The sequence below is a fragment of the Thermobia domestica genome, chromosome 13 (assembly GCF_964235325.1).
Source record: "Thermobia domestica chromosome 13, izTheDome1.hap1.1, whole genome shotgun sequence".
NCBI classification, from domain to species: Eukaryota; Metazoa; Arthropoda; class Insecta; order Zygentoma; family Lepismatidae; genus Thermobia; species Thermobia domestica.
The window spans coordinates 75,032,824-75,051,107 of record NC_137466.1 but is presented as its reverse complement, the minus strand read 5'-3'; the positions used below and the strand labels follow the sequence as shown (position 1 = coordinate 75,051,107).

Here is an 18,284-nt window from a genome sequence, read left to right as displayed (position 1 = left end):
ATGTAGCTGGCATTGTATCGGAACATCAACGATTAAGTGCGTCGTTCGCAACCCTCTGTAGAGTTTGCGAAGCTGAAACATGATCATTACATAGTATTTATACTTCGGGTGTGAATTATCTACATATCGATTTGATTACTATAATTGCGAAAAATTGTAGTTGTAATTTTTGTCATTTTCGTGCAGTTTAGTTATATAATTGTAAAAAGAAAAAAATCTTTAGCTTTTAAAACCGAAAAGATTTGATCTTTCAGATTTTGCCTACCCTGAGTTTTCTGCCCAAAGACAGATTCTATCATATTTACCTAGCTCATTGGTTTGGTATAAAACAGTGAAAATGTTTTGATTAGAGATAAATGAATATAGATTGCAGAAATATGAAAATTTGTCTGAGATTGCGTGTGTATTGTTATTCGCGTCTCTCACAACTCATAATTTGGTCTCGGTAAAATTTGAAGTGGCATACGTACCAAAGCTACTAAATACTACTTCGGATTGGGGTATACGAAAATTTAGGGAATTCGTTTGTTCTGCTTTCGTTCATCGCGTCTTTGAAGAAATCATGTGTATTTATTTTAATTATTCCGTAATGTAAGTACAGTTGTAGCGGAACTAGACACTTATTCCATTTGTAGATAAGCATCCTGTACGTAAGTTTAACATTTTCTTTCCATCAAATTTCTCTAAGAAAAAATAGCATGAACACCATAGTGTCAGTTGGTTAGCGAGATCATTGTAAACTTGCTTGGTAAAGTGAAAAGAAGTGAGACCAGTTGGAGTGTACTTTGTAAAGTGAATGGCGAGGTAAATGTTGAAATTACCGAACATGTTCTTAGCCTAATGAACAGATAGATTGGGAATTAGTTAAAAGTTTAATTTAAATATTTTTTAATTGTTTGAAAGATTTTCCAAAGGATGTCGTAGGCTAAGATTTCTATTTAGTTTGCCGTTTTACTTCAATATACCACATACACAGAACTATGATCCTGTGTCTACTGGTATAAAACATTTCTGCCGTCATTCTTCTAATATATCGTAAATGAAATAATCATGTATTGTATATGCATAATGTGACAAAAGAGACACACACACCAAATGTAGCTAATTGTATACATGTTCGATTCCAACTATAAGATGTAGCCAACATTTCGTGTTGTGATGTAATGTAGAATGTAGAATATTCTGTCCATTACACTTTTCCTACAGAGTAGATTTAAGTTTTTTTTTTTTTTTTTTTTTTTTTCAATAATGTTATATTTAATGAAAGATCACACTGTCTGTTATTAATGTTTCAGTTTTAGCTCATTAAAGTTTATCATCAGTAAGTGAAGTTATCTTTGTTGATTCAAGATCAAGGCAATATTTGTTTTCCCCATTATTTATTTATTCATCATCAATACATAATTTATTTAAATGTGAGAGAATTAAATCAAAAGTATATATTTTACAGAACTTCTTGTTTGATTTCTCTGTTATTTATTATACAGAGCCAACTATTCTCTGATATCTTAATTGTACATGAATATAATATACTTCAGGAATAACTATATACCACGTGGAATCGAGGTTCTGGCAGGAAGGCGGCTGCAGACAGTCCAATACGAGGGGCCATACTTAAAACGTTAACATGCTTTCATTGTACTGTAAAAAAATACTTCTTATATCTTGTGTACCAAAATATTGCAAGACTTACGACTCAGCCTTGTATTAAAGAACTGATGGACGTTATCACATATAAGGTACATACAATTTATTGATCATCAGTCTTTACTTCGAGTGTTCGCAAAAATGTGTAAAAGGATTGACCGATCTCTTCAAGTTAAGATAAACCGTTACTCTAATAAAGTGTTTCTATGTATCTTTCTGCCATAATCCATTGCGGAGCAAATTTTTGAAGTAGTACTGTATAAACGAGTACAATTTTGACTCGTGTACGAGTACAAGTGAGTTCAATTTACATAATATAACGTACATTAAATGTCAATATGGAGATTCTCGTTTTTGAGAATGGTGATGAGAAAATAGCATTAGTTAATTTCTTGTCCACCAAAGAAAAGCCCATAAAGAGTAGTATATGTTGAAGATGTAGAGAGAGAGAGAAACAGTTCTGACTGCAAAGTAATTTTTTACTATGGAAGGTAAAAAGTAAAACTCGATACTCACTAAGAAATATAATCATGCTCTTAGCCGCGCTAAAGTCCAATGTGTAAAGAGAAAAATGAATATGAAGAAACTTGTACAGGAAACTACATTTAGTTCAACTTTCAGGTGGACGGGTGCCTCCACTCTGACCAAAATCTCAACTGACTGTCTATATATATATATATATATATATATATATATATATATATATATATATATATATATATATATATATATCAGATGCAGTCATCATCATAAGATAAAATATGACCAAAAATACGAAACATACTCCCTTAACTTTCCTACTGTACTTTCACAGAAATGTATTAGGCGAAGTTAGCAGAGGTCACATATTTTTTCTAGTCCCGGACCTCCAGATGGGTTAATCCGGCCCTGAGGTTCATAATCAATTTCATAAAGAAGCTAAGGCAATTTTGACTTCAAATGAATGATTAGATACCAGCGTTCTTCTGAGCGTTAACTTAAAGACTTTTACCTTTTCTACGATTATAAATTACAATGACAAGATTAAATTAGTTCTGCTGTCACAATATTAATTTGTGAATGGTACGCAAGAGATTGAAATGTTTATTTGCAATTTAAGCTGTAAGTTATCTTTCTTGATTACGTACGTAATTCATCTCCATGTAAAATCCTTAGCATTTGATCTACCACGTAGTATTAAAACTTGTATACAATATTTATTTCGTAGTCTTAAATTTGCTTCTTTCCTTATACTATTTATTTAACTGATATTTATTTACCTGATTTGTTTGCTTTCGGAGGTTCTGATTGATAAATACAGCCGAAAGAATTATTTTTCTGCTCCGAAAAGGATAATTTGTGATTTTGAAGAAACAGTTATTTATGCTGTTAGAAACATTCTCGGAGAGGACGTACAGAGACATGGTGCTTTTCCCATTTAAATCAGAAATTTGTGGAGAAAAATTCAAAATTTAAGACTTTCAATAAAATACAAAACTAAGAACAATTTTGACTATTCTGCTACAAATTACAGGCTATACCATTTCTGCCATGAAGTGAAGTTACAAATGAGAAGTGATGCTAGAAGCAGTTGCAAACTGACTGCCTTGCCAATTATTTTGACTCTTCTTATGTTTCAAGAAGTTTTAGAAACATTTGGGTGGTACGTGTACAAGGTTTTACAGTATTGAGGAGTTCTCCCATCTCTCCTCCAGAAATGTGGAATGTAAATGGTGTATTAACTGCGAACTCATAAAGAAATAACTATTGCGGAGATGGAATAATAAGTTTTCCACTTAGTTGCGTATAAACATACCTCGATTTGGAAGCTTACTATACTAGTTCGTTCCAGCTTGAAGAGAGCACAATTCGTGCAGCATTATTTCAATGCTCAATAAATATTCCCTGAAGGGAGCGTAAATCAAGAAACTATAAACACTTAGAAGAGATTCATAAACTTGTATGACAAGTTGAAGAATGAACAAAAGACATTACCCCAGTTCCTTGCCTCAGTTGCTCACAATTTGTGTAATTAGATCCCTTATGATGTATAATTGTATATAGTGTACCAATAAATGTACACTCATGTTCAAAATTATTGTCGCATGTCTATAAATATATTGTTTTGGGAATATGATTTGATAAGAATTCCCCCGGTATTTCTTATAATGTTAGTATGTGTATAATCGGCAAAGACATATGTGACCAATTTCATGTCAAAAGAGCAGTAAATAAGAAAAATAAAACGAAAATAAAACTTTCGTGTCTATTTAGCAACATTTTGTTTTACTCATTCTAATTTTCGTATTTTTAATTCTTTCCCTATGAAATTTACCACAAATATACATTTCCCGATTATACACATAGTATCAGTATTAAAAGTACCCTGCAAAATAATTGTCAAATTATATTCTTAGAAGAAGACAGTTATAGATATGCGACAATCATTTTGGACATGAGTGTACATATATTTTCCATCTGTACCATTCCGATGTTTACCTAAATTTTTTGTATTTGTCTTTGTAGACAAAGCACAGTAAATCATAATCATAAAACATTAAGAAGTATTTTCATTATCGTTATTTACACTCCATGTGCTTAAATTTCTCCCCGAATTTAAAGATAAACTAGAGTATTAAATTCGATTAACGAGTACTAGAAATAATCTGTCATCAAATTTATAACAAATTGTTACTGTACATCACCTGTTTTCCACCAGTTTCTATGTCACCTAATTTTCCTCTGATTCCTGTTGCCTAATTTTTCTAAAATCATGTTGATTAGAGGGGTGGAGGAAAAAGTAAATTAACTTCATTCTTGTGAAATTATGGTGTTCGCACAACAGGAGTAGAAGAATGAAAAGAACACGTGTAAGTATGAGAGGAAAACAACTGACATAATTACTGATACAAAGTAAATAAATGTATCTTGTCTCTTAACACATTGTATTTTTGGACATCTGGAGGAAAAAAGTTATGTATTATGCAAGAACGTTCACAGTGGCATTGTTCCTTATCACTCTTTTAACGACATGTTCACCACCTACTGCTTTCAAGCGGGAAGGTCCGGGTATATGGGTTTAAAAGCACTGGACATTAGTGTAAATAGGTGGAATCGCTTGGAAACCATTGGTCGATACGCTCTTGCTGTTGAGTCACTCCTGGAGTATTCAAAGGAGAGTTATCACGTTGTGCGTTCATTTATAGCTGTGATAAGCGAGAAGAGAGACATACCTAGAACGAAGAAGGTTGGTGTTTATGATTATCGTAGAATAAGTCGCAGTTGTCACTTTATGGTGTTAACTGAATATCTCGTGTGTTTGTGCTCTGAGGGCAGCAATACTTTTTCATGTATTTCTGTTGTAGGGACAGAATATTTTTCTCGAAATCATATTTATAGAATTAATTCGTTATTTAAATAGCTGAGATCTGTATGTGTTGGGGTAGTATTGCTTGTGTTCAGTCACTAAGTGAAGACAGCTGCTTGTCCCAAGTGCTTTTCAAGTGAGAAATAATAATTACGCTCGTTTCCTGTTTTTTGTAAATTACTCAGATGTGGGCATTTGTAAGCGAGGGAGCAGTTGAGCTATATTAAAAGAAAATCTGTATAAGCTCAAAGTAACGTTTCTAGACCATAGATCTTTAACTCAGGATTTACCCGATAAGTTTGTTCTTGAGAAATTCTCGGACATTTTGGATACGACTCGATCCATCGTGATAGGACCGTCTCGAATGCTAACGAAGCTTTTGCCCATGACCGGCATCATAGGAGGAAATAGTTAGGCCCTTCAAGAAAAGTAACTGGTTTACAATTTCTAACTCATTTTGTGGAATTCAGAATATTTAGAGATGATGAACCATTATTTTGTAAAACATGTTTACGACTGCATGCTATTAATGTTGCGAAGTTCATAGTGGGATATCACTATCATTGATACGTAGAACAACTTAAAGTTAGTGCCAAATAGTTTATTCTTGCGGGATATGGAATTCTAATATACCGTACATCCTTGGGCTCGTAGTTTATTTTTCGACCTAGACTCCGCAAATCGACGGAACAACTCAGAATACTAATAATAGTAAATTTACATAAAGTATCATTATGGAAATTGTGGTATGAATCAGTCCATGCAGTTAGTATGTATTGTATTGTTCATATCCTCGGTGTTGCATAAGGATGTAAATGGAAATCGAATTACGATTAGTATCATGTAAGCAATACATACTGGTCTTAGCTTTTATATATTAAATAAAGTGTGGGTTGTAAGTCGCTTCACTAGCAGTTATTCAGTTGTCGGTTGACAAAGAGGCAGAATACGTTACAGCGTGGTTCGTGAATAACGCATTCAAGAAAATATTTTATAAAGATTTAAACCTTTATACATTAGTAATGTAGAAAGTTTACAATGAATAGAGAGTTATCAAAGAATGGATGTGCGTTCGTACTTTAAAAAAAAAAAAGTTTATATGACATGAGATTTAATTTGTTCATCGTTTTCCAAACACTGTAATGAAAGATAATGAAAGATAGTTTTTTTCTGTATTATATATATATGTAACGTAAACCTGAAAGATGTGCATAAACTCCGGAAAGTGATCCGTGACATCAAAAGAAGACAAAAATGTCATCTTGCATATTGTCGAATTCCATGTCGTGTACGAGTGACAGGGGTGCCAACTTGGAAGCGAAACTCGAATACTGACAATTGGAACGGAACAAGAAGATGTGCACAATTGCGGAAAGTGATTCGAAAGATCAAAACTAGTTAAATGTGGCTATGAACATCAGCAAAATGGTACATTAGGTAGTTGTTCAGATTAAGAGTTTTCTCAGCGATCAGGATCAACCTGGTAGTTGATGGTACTGCATTCTGGCCGAGACGATACATGCCTCGGACGCAGCTATCGCATATAAGAATGATACGGGACAGATACGAAGAAACACAAAGCCAACACTGAACAGAAATAGAAAACAACAAACACACAGTGATGGGCGATGTCAAACGAGACGCGCGGTGCACGAATGGTGCGCTGTGGAGTAACGATGATTAGCGATGTACACGTCCCTCACAATACGAGAAACCTGATAGTCAACATACGTACGTACAACACAGTAAACATTGTACTTACCTCGAGTGGATTCAGAATAGATGTTCGAAATGTCCCCCATGGCTGTCAATGCACGCATACACACGTCGCATCAATGACTGACGTACCCTGTCGAATATTCCGGACTGAATCCGCACATTGTTACAGGCAGCATGAATACGTTGCTGCAGAATATGCTCATCAGGCATAGACTCAGCGTAGCGGCACTCTCAAGATATCTCCGCAATTGAAAATCCCGCGGATCTAGGTCCGGTGACCGGGTGGGCCATGTAGCAGGGCCATACCGACCGATCCACTTGCAGGGAAATGTATTGTTCAGATATGCACGAACGGGCGCAAAGAAGTAGGGGGAGCTCCATTGTGCATCAGCCACATGCTTAGAAATGCCAGTGGTACATCATTGAGCAAACGAGGTAGTGTATCTTACAGGAATTGCAGATACGCGTCGCCTGTTAGTCTTTGCAGCAGAATAAAGGGCCCGATTAACTAGTCACCTGGAATCCCAGCCCAGACATATGTTCGAAACTGATATTGATGATGGGACTCGGCCATTCCATGTGGATTTTCCTGCGCCCAGATGTGATTGTTGTGGAAGTTGATTATACCATCGCGGCCGAAGGCAGTCACATCAATGAAGAAGATTAATGATATAAATCCCAATATGGTTGTAACTTGCTGGAGCAGCCTGGAGACTATTCACACGTTGCAGGTGATAGTTAAAAAGGTATTCTCGTATAGAATTCGGATAACAATACTTTGACCAATTCCATCACCGGCTAAGTGCCTGAAGCTCACATTTGCACTCACCTAACTGGAGAAAAGATTTAGAAGACGACGACTCTCGTTACAATTTCCACATGTGCAAATTAGTTTCAGTTGCTAGGTCAATGTATTATCCTTTCTTTGCTGTATTATTTCTTCTGGAGGTTGTTATTCGATGGCATTGTAATCTCGATTACCTACGTTGAATTTTTGTTCTTGTCTGTATCAATTGTATGCTGTAGTTTTGTCTGTGATAATGGATCAGTCCCAGCAATGTTTGAAGGTTTCCATTTCCATAAGGGCTAGGAATTGTAAAATGATAATTCCCATTGTTTTCCTATGGTTCAGTGTAGCTTTTGCTACGTTATTATTATTATTATTATTGCTGCAAAAGTTCGTTCTCGCCTCTGTTTTTGTATATCTAGTTCTGATACGTTTTCACTAATGAAAGTCTCAGCGACTCCTTTTTCATCCTGATTTCTTAGAGGAGCTTATCAAAACTTCTTAAGCTACAAGACTTCTTCTATATCAACTCAGACCTTGTGCAAAAATTATGCCCAGAAGCTTAGTTCATTTTCGAATGATTTATCTTGAGCGTTCAGCCACCATTGCACTATAAATGTGTGTGTGTGTCCGTCTCCGTTTTTTAAAGGGTTTTAAATAGAGCAAACGTAGTCGCTTCGGTCACGATTGTAAGGAGGTATGGAAGATCGTTAGTCACGTTTCGAGTAGAGAAGTTGTGTCAGATTGGCAGAATGGGGGAGTTTGGCCTTTCATTAGAATGGAATATCACATGAAGTGAAAAGAAATGGAATAGTTCGCGGAGATAATTGTTCTCTTTTAAATTCTTGCCACTTTAGTAAGCATACTTGCTTTCCACTGAGACTGAACTAAAAATGCATTCAAACCCAGGCTGTCACACTATTTCTTTGTAAGTAAAAAAACATAGTTGCACTTATGTTTAAGTTTATTGTAACATATATATGTTAATATGATATATATTTCTTTTTTTCAGGGTGTTGACAAGTTAATTTGTTATTCAAGCTGAGAGTAGTTACACGAACTGCAGTTACCAATAATCGTACAACATGAAAAATAACAACACTTTGGTAACTATGTGTGTGTTGTGTTTATTGTGTGCAGCGCACACAGAATGTTCAACGATAGCTTCTAATGTACATGAAACAAAAGATCACTCGGAAGATTCTAGTCATATTCATAGTGATAAACATTCGCACGGAACTAGCAGTGGTGACCAGGGTGTGGAGTCGCTGAAAGAAAAGCTTGTAAAGGCATTGGACAAAAGGCACTTCATTCAGCACATATTTGATGAGTTTGGTGATGGTGAGGTTATTACAATGGAAGGTTTCGAACATCTTCTGGAAAACTTGCAACTAAGTCAAATGGTGGAGAAACACGACAGTATTGGAGACAGTGGCATTTTTTCATCTAACAGTAGTAAAAACAATTTAGTGAGTCCGAACGAACGGTCCCAAAGATTAAACGGTAGTGTTTTACTATTATCTAATGTGTCCAATGCAGAGAGACTAAATAGTGAGTTGAAAATGGAACAGCCAGAAGTAACAAAATGTGATAACTGCGAATCAAAAGGTAAGTAAAATATTTACCTTGTTTCCTAAACTTTTTTTTCTTTTGAATATGAATGTGTAATTTTTTGGTAGTGTGCCATAGCCAGAAAAGAATCACGACTTGAGGCAAATTACGGGTCTGACTCCAAAATTAGTTTGGGTACGGTCTTGTTTGGTATTATAGTATATACGTTTGCCGCGCAGAGGGTGTTAAAGTCCAAAATGGTCTAAATGTTTGGACGTTGGAGAACCTTTTTGTAATACATTGTAGGAACATTTGATGCATAATTTAAAACATTTAGGTTTTCGCCAGCAGTGTAAGGCGCTAAATGAACTTAAAAACGGACTTGACAAAAAGCTTAAATTTTCAATCCCATTTTTCTCAAAAGATTACAATTTACGATTTTTGGACTTAACACTTTTTATAATGCTAGTCATCATCAATAGCGATGCTCTGCAATAAAAATGTCTACTTTCGTGCTTATTTTTTTATATATATATTATAGAATGTTACTTCCATAGTTGTTATCTGATCTTTGTTCTTGTGTTTATTATAGTAAAAGTGCTGGGATCTCAGTTATTGATATAAAAATGACGGAATCTAAAAGATTTGCTAAATTTGAAGGTATATACTTTTTCCTTTTAATTGCAGTACCAAAAAGACACGTGTGCGTGAAATTAAATTTTTACCACAGATTCAGAAAACACTTCTAACCTTAAAAAATTCAATATAGTGCGGTTTGATAGTCAGGACCTCAACACCTCGTGGTATCGAATCAAACAGGCATTGCGTGTATTCCTGGGAATTACCTACCCTGCTACTTGTATGTGGGTCTACAAGATAATATCACTATCTGCTGGTGGACCGTGACGAACAAGGTGCCATTCAACTATATTCAACACATTATCATTGTGTGCATGTCAAATGACTGCAGGCCAACGAATTACGAGGGTAATCCCAAAAGTAAGATATATATATTTTTTTAAATTCAAAGAAATGATTATTTTCAATAATGTTTACATCATTTTAAAGCTTGTACATTTACTTATTTTTCTACATAATCGCCATGTCAGACGATACATTTTTGTAATTACTTTGACAGTTTTTGTATGCTCATATCATACCAGATCGCCGCTGTGTGTTTGATGAAGCGTTGAACCTTATCTTTCACCTTGTCGTTGCTGAAACACATGCCGGTCAAATGTTCTTTCAACTTAGAAAACAGGTGCTAGTCATTGGTTTGCTCAACCTTTGCGACTGTCTCATCAGGAATTGACAGTCTCTCGCTCCTTTCTTCGTCATGAATTTCAATACGACCAGCTGTGAACCCCTTACATCTGTATCACTTGGGGACCATCCATACACAACTCGGCGTACATTTCGTCAGTTGGCGATAAATTTTAATCGGTTTAATGCCTTTTGCGTACAAAACACCAATAATTGCGCGAACTTCGCACTTGGTGGGAGCGCCAGGATGGAGTTTCATTACAACCAACCCAAGACTGAACGTCTCAACGAGGTGCGCGCATACTTGTTTGTTAATGAGGGAAACAAACGCAACAGTGTTATCAAAAGCCGCACGAACAGTTTATTTGCCTCCACAGCGCCTTGGAGACCTACTTTTGGAATTACCCTCGTAGTGGTACACGTGGTTCATCGAAGAATTGCAGATTCCTGGATACATATGGCTTACATAGTCATGCTGAAATATGAAGTCTGGAGTTGTCTGAAGGAAAAGAATAACCACGACCCATAGAATTTCCTTGACGAATGGCCGCTCACGAGATTGTACTCAATTCATATCAACTGAGATCGTGTGTCCTTGTATGGTAATATTCCTTTTATTTCTTGTTTGGTAGTAATGAGAATAAAATCTTTTTTTCCTTATTTTTTAGTTTAAAGTTTACAAATATGATTTTTAGGCTAAAGGACACAGATGATTGATGAATGCGAATGATTGTGAATTTTTTTTTTGTGCTCTCCTAGCAGGAATCGAACCCGGAATCAGGTAGCAGAGGCGCACGCGCTATCCACTAGACCAGCGGGAAGGGCTAAGAAGAAAATCAAGCTTGGAATAATAATTAATAATAATAATAATATGATGTATTTTATATAATGAGCAAATTTATGAACTACTAGATGAAACTCCAAAGTTAAAGAAATATTTTCTATCGGATATAAATTTATGTCTTCATGAACATAGGAAGGGGGGGCTGTGACATTTTCGCGGGGACTATGCTATTGACTGGTACGGAGCACAAATGTGGACGTTACGAAAAGGCAACGAAACAGTTCTATAGAGTTCTTAATAAGCAAGAAGAATCGAGAAATTTGAAGAGTAAGTAGAGTAGAAAGCAAATAAATTGCATGTGGAATATCAGAGGGGAAAATATAGCTAGAAATAAGTAAAACGAAGGTAAGGCATGGTTGTTTCAGCAGTTGTATTCGAGTGATATGGTGGGTTCCGTTGTGGGAGGAAAACAAAGGGAGGGAGAAAAGATCTACAATTGATGAATAGTATGAAATCGGATAATTTCGGTGAGAAGACATAATACAATAGTGCATAGGAAGTCTTATATTTGTAGCAGTTGTCCTACCGGTGATGAAACGGAAAATTATGGGTACGAATTGTATTAGCGGAAACAGATATAGTATATACTAGATAATTATTTTAAAAGCGTTTGTGATTCCTATCGGTCTTTTTTATTCTACGGATTAGAATTATCATTGATGGTGTACATATTGCAAATAATATATAAACAATGTAACCGTTTTTAAGTCAAAACTATGCAGGTTCACAATTTGTTTCTTGTATATGAACTTTTATGCATGTATGTTTTTCTTATATATAATCATACTATGAAATTAGCAGGTGGCAGCAGTGATGTACCTCAACCGAAAGGGTCAAATTCTACCGCAAATACGACAGAGGGACCAGAAAGGCGTGATATTTATGTAAGTAGTTCAATTATTATAATTTTAAGTTTTGCGGTTGTGTGCATCAACCTTTCATGCTATTACAGTGAAACCTGTCTATGTTGGCCACGATCGGTTCCATCGAAAAGTGGCCAACTTAGACAGGTGGCCAACTTACAGAAAATAAGTGTGATTTGTGTATTTTTAGAATAGGATTTCTAGTATTACTTGATTGCAAAATTTTAATAATCAGTGGCACGACAGCTACTTATAAATAATGTATATAGAGTAATCATAAAAATATACAGTACTAGAAAATATTACTATAGTATGTTTAATATATGTGCATACCTTTCTCTTCCTGAAAACTAGTCTGGTACATTGGATTATTCGGATTGAAAACACAATAACACAAATAACCATGAAATAGAAGCGTATGTACGCAGTTTATTGAAATTGATATTATAACACACTGAGTTATTCAGATTGAAAACAAGAAAAGCTAAGTTATAAATTGAGAAATTCATATGCAATTTATATTACTTCTTTTTAGTTGTTACTGAATGGTGGTTCATTCTAGACGTATTTGTTTTATTCTTTTTGGCAGATATGCACAGATTCTAATATTGTAGTTAACTACCTCTTGTTAATGAGCTAGAAGTGTTTCCCTCGGAGCAAAAGATGTTTTGAGAAAATCTTCAGGGAATTCATACCTCAAAAACTCCGCTATCTTTTGACAAGCCGACAGGTGCCAATAGTTGACAATTGAGATGGTTAGTTTTATCCTTGAGAATTTTCCGGAATTACTAAAGCTCCCCGCTGATGAGAGGAGTTGATATAGCTAATGATTTTACCAAAACAGATAGGGTAAACAAATACGTACAACCATTTCCTGATTTCCTGTACGTGCTTTTTCTTACTCACACCTTCCTTCACCACCCCTTTCTGAGGGTAGCGTTCTGGCCATTGACCTCCAAGAACAAATCGTGCGAATCTATGGTTCTTTGTGTCCAGTCACAAATACAGAACATCTGCCTCTCATATGGGAATTCGAAAGAGTTAAGAAAAATAACAAAACTGTATTTTGGGTGGCCAAGATACACAGGTAAATTTATCATTATCATCATAGGGTAAACATTGCTTCAGTGTGGCCAACTTCCAAGATAGACAGGTGGCCAACTTATAGAGTAGTAGGTGACGAATGTCTTATGGGAAATTGCAGGTTCAAGACGAACTAGGCCAAGATAAGCAGGTGGCCAACTTAGAGAGGTGGCCAAGTTGACAGGTTTCACTGTATTTAGTAACTTATTCTATTAGTAAGCCATATATATATATTTTAAGTTATCATTAGGCACGTTGCTCCTCACGAAATTCAATCTATTTTTTCTTTCTCAATCTGCTCAAGACGAACGGGATGGCACCAGATGATTGATTGTTTTTCGTGTGTTAGATTCCGTTCTTTGCATAATTTCTACAATTAGTTCTTTTTTTCTCCCTCTCTCTCGTACAGTTTCTGCATTATACAAAGTCATACTAGAAACGACTTGCTATAATTTCTAAGCTAATTCAACGATTTGTTGAATTGTGTTACTTCTTATGTATGTATGTATGTAAGTAAATTGTTGCTAAGTGTAACACTGCTTTCTATGATTTTTTAAAATAGAGTTTGAAAATATCTTACATATGTTTAACATCGTGGATTGTTCACTATCAGAATGTAACTGTCATTGTTCTCTGGTAATCTTAACGTTGTTAAAGCTAAGCAATTATGGGTCAGAGTTAAATTTATATAGAAAGTAATCCAGAAAGTTCAAATTTATGTATAAAGTAACCCAAAAAGTTCTTGCCATTTTAGAGCAGTGATAAACAAAGAGCAATACAGTGGATGGTATACCTTTAGGTTTCTAAGTAATCTGCATCATTACCCATCTTTTGCCAACGTTCCTGCAACTGCACAATACCTTGGTGATAAAACTCGGCGGTCATGGATGCAAAGAAGTCCGTGAGTGCGTTCCGTAGGTCTCCTTCATTTGCGAAAGAAGGTGGTTGTTAAGGGAATGAAATAGGTTGTAATCTGTTGGCGCAAGGTCCGATGATTATGGGGCGTGATACAGTTTCCCGGCTGAATGGTCTCTCGGGTCCACTTTGCCACATGTGACGGCATTTTCGCGCAGGAACAGCACATCCTTCCGATGCTGCCTCTTCTGCCGCAATGCACGGTGCACCCTTTGCAACTGTTGAGAGTAGAGGTCAGCAGTGAGGGTGTGACCAGATGGAAGAATCTCGTAAATGTACCGCTCGCCGACAATTCCATCATACAGAGAGCGTAGCTTTTCGTGGGTGAAGAGGTGGTGTTTTGGTGTGAGGAACAGGATAACGAAGCTACAACCAATGTCAGGTACGCTTGGAAGTGTCATAGAGGACCCACTTTTCGTCACCAGTGAGCAAGCGAGCAAAGGTGAATGTGTTCAATAGCCGAATAAGCAAGAACAAACAAGTTGTCACTCGTTGTTCCTTATTATCTGCCGACAATGTGGGGAGTACCCATTTGCATAACTTGTATGACTTCCCTATCCCATGCAGATCCAGTCGGACTGTTACAGCGGAAACATGGATCCTTTCTACAAGTTCATGATATGTTAGACCACTGTCTTCGTCGAGGACTGCTTTCAGGGCCTCATCATCCAATACATTTGGTAGTCTTACTTCAAGGTTCATCCGAAAGTCTCACATCTTCGGAACGAAATTTCTGGAATCAGTATCTGGCGGTGCACAATATCGATGAGGAAATTAAGCGTTTGAAGAAGCGAAAAGAAATACATAATACTATTATTTTGTCTAAAGTTATGTCGTTAAAAAATAAAGGCAACCAAGAAAGTTCTGTCGCTTTTTGTGAGGGTCTGTGTTCTTTTGGCTCTCACACCGTTAGTTGAATGCGAATGGAGATAAGGCGAAGGTAAGTTGTTGGTGTGGGTATATCCAACATACTTCCTGGTTGTGGTAGTTCAGTTACACCGTGAACTTCCGTAAGGGCAGAGTAAACATGGGACCTCCACAGAGCGTCATATGCTGTACATGTTCAAACTGGGACCAAACGCCACTGCAGCAGGACGGAAGATATGCTATGCCTTTGGTGAATGTGTCGTGACTACGCGCACAGTACAGCGGTGGTTTAACAAGTTTAAGGATGGTGAAAAAACACTCGAAGACTCGCACCGGAAGACTAACACATTCCAAAATTAAGATCTTCAGGCAGCAGTTGAGGCGAACAGTGGCCAGACATGTGAGGAACTAGGACTACAATTCAGTGTGAGTGGAGAAACTTCGGCAGCACCTCCATCAATTTGGGAAGAACTACAAGTTGGGTCGATGGGTCCCACATGATTGACTCCGGGCCAGAAGGCAACGCGAGCAGCCACTTGTGTTTCTTTGTTGTCTCGTCTAAGGAAGAAGCCATTTTTGGAAGGGTGTTGACATGTGATGAAAAGTGGGTCCTGTACGAAGCTCCACGGCCGCAGCGCCGTCATCATTGGTTAGCATCCCATGAACCGGTTCCAAAACAGCCAAAACCAGTACTGCACAGAAGAAAGTCCTGCTGTGTGTTTGGTGGACTGATCGTGGCATCGTGCATTGGGAACTGCTGCCAGCTGGTCAGAGCATCAATGCAACTGTGTAGTTTCAGCAGTTGAGCTGTGGTCAAGAAAAACTTAAAAGTCTGGAGTCAGCACTTCTGAGTCGCAAAGGGTTCCTCCTGTTACAAGAGAACGCTAAGGTCCATATGGCTACAATGACCCGGGACACCATTCTACGCCTTGGATGGAGAACATCTGCCATACTCCCCGGAGATTGCACTGTCCGATTATCACCTGTTTCATTCCTTGGACAATCACCTTAGAGGACGCCAGTTCAAATCCCTAGTAAAGGTGCAAAATTCACTTGATACCTTCTTTGCTTCACGGCCCACCGATTCTACCGCAATGTAATCCATGGCCTTCCAGAACGTTGGCAGAAGGTCGTCGATGCTGATAGGGACTATTTTTGATCTTCCAGGTACGTCTTAGGTGAAATATCGATGTTCGAAGGTGATGAGGGCCACGGTTGCTCAGTGGTAGAGCGTTCACCTCTGGTGCTTGGGGTCCCGGGTTCGATCCCAGCCCCCGCCAAGCGAACCTTGTGGTGGACAAACACCGTGTGTGTGGGTTTTCTCGGGGTTCTCCCGTTTCCTTCCACTTTCTTCATTCCACCATTTCACTCATTACTCATCATCACCGACTCCTTTAAAACTCAAAAGGGACGTAAAACTCAAAGATTTCATTTCATTTTCGAAGGTGATGAGTGAAAAAGCGACAGAACTTGTTCGCTTATCTTCATAGAACAGTCAGTTATATATATATATATATATATATATATATATATATATATATAAGAATAATATATAAATACAGATCCCTGGTATGTTGGCAAAATTTCGTAATCCTCAACAACTTCCGTTCAATGATATAATGGTATATGCATAAAATAATAATGACGCGAATGTCTCGCATATCTTAGTTATCTCTGTCTATACATTCCAGACATAATGGCAATGTTTAGTTATCACTGTCTACACATTCCAGGCATAATGGCAAGGCAAAGGGCAAATATAGCTGTTAAACTATTGCAATTGTGTTAAGAACGTTGAGCTGGAAAAAAGGTGGATGGAATGTTATCAGAAATGAGTAATGAAAAATGCCTTGCTTCCTCTACCGCTCCTCGTTGACATTACCGATAGTGAAATATTATTGTTCGGAATATAATTTCCTCTTTTTTTCTCCCCCTTAAGTGATATGAGATTGAATTTTAAAACATAAAAGTGACATTGGTAGTAGCAATTGGTAAGATAATTTTCTCCAGCTGTTTTCTTAACTGAATGTTTTCCTAGTCTACAAGGATTAGGCTTAGGAATTAGATTTCTGGGCTGTCGGAATCGATGACCATTTAGCCTGTCACGTATATGAGGGATGACGTACCTCGGCAAGCACACTATCCAATGAAAGAGAAGAAAGGAAGGATTGGGGAAGGAAAGGAGCGGCCAGGGACCATTATATTGGGTACCATCCCAACATTTGCCTAGTGTGAATGAGGGAAATCCAGAAAAAACCTCACTCAAGATTGCTGGCCGGAAAAAGCTATTACACTTTTTCGACCGTGTCTCCACCGGGAATCGAACCCGGGACCGCTCGCACTCCTAGTCTACAAGTTAGGTAATGTAAATAAAGTTTATAACGAATCTTAACAATCAAAAGCGACAAAATTGTTTTATTATCTCTTGGTTAATGTGTTATTATCGTTAGCTATAGCTGAATATTTTCTAATTTCTGTAAGAATTTCCATGTTTATTCACAGGAATAAAGTTAGTGGATGGGAATGAGGGAGTGGATGGGATCCTCTGAGAGATCAAATTCGCCTCGAATAAAGTATGAACATTTCTATTAAACAATCCATTGGGGAAGGCTAGTTCACTTTTGGTCTGCTAATATTTATTTATTTATTTGTTTGTTTATTTATTTATTTATTTGTAGAGTTGTGTTAAAGAAATACAGTGTTCGAGACTTACGTATCTATAGTTTCTTATATAATTCATCCTTGTTCTTTGTCGTCTTGAAGTTTGTATAAGAAATTTAAACCATAATATTCTATTATTATATGCTAGGGAAAATCTCTTTTGATTGCTAGAAAATATTACAGAACTTCTAAACATCACTACAATGTAAATATAAAGCCAAAGTTGAGATTTTTTTAATACTAGCAAAACAGTCATTTAATGTTATCAGTAAAGTCGGAAGACCAAGACCAAAACTCCTGTGTCCAGAGATGGCATGGGTCAATGAAAATTTGACCCACGACCTACTGACCCGCCATCCACAATGACTCACTCTGACCCACCATAACCCATAACCTACCGTGACTTACTCGTGAGATACCGAATTTTTCATAAAAGTTTGGATCCCCACTCCTTCCTTAGGATATGTATTATAATGAAAACGATATAACATCATCCTAATTGGGATTGGGGCCTAACCGTATACCAAAAGTCATTTCATTTGACTCTGATGATCACGCACACATAGTTACATTCACTTTTTTATATAATAATTCATAAATTAGATGTGATTTGAATATATATTTTTTACAATAGTCAACTACTCAAAAAACTGTCAGGCTGTGGCCCTAAACCCAAGTAGTAAGTCCTATTGCTATTATTACAATTACGAACATCAATATCCAGAAAGTGCCTGAAGT

The 18,284-nt window shown here is 36.8% G+C and overlaps 1 protein-coding gene across 6 annotated transcripts in view; it reads left to right on the top strand.

Moving 5' to 3' along the window:
- Positions 1-18,284, top strand: part of foi (solute carrier family 39 fear-of-intimacy) — a 160,560-nt gene that overhangs the window by 109,157 nt on the left and 33,119 nt on the right. For 4 of the 6 annotated variants that reach the window (XM_081735932.1, XM_081735931.1, XM_081735933.1 and 1 more), the window contains 2 exons: positions 8,512-9,107; positions 11,956-12,041. In XM_081735932.1, the coding sequence (XP_081592058.1) occupies positions 8,585-9,107; positions 11,956-12,041 (609 nt within the window). In that variant the 5' untranslated portion in view covers positions 8,512-8,584. Of the gene's footprint in view, positions 1-4,771; positions 4,874-8,511; positions 9,108-11,955; positions 12,042-18,284 lie in introns of those variants that run through there. The other 2 variants (XM_081735935.1, XM_081735936.1) reach the window with 2 other exon arrangements.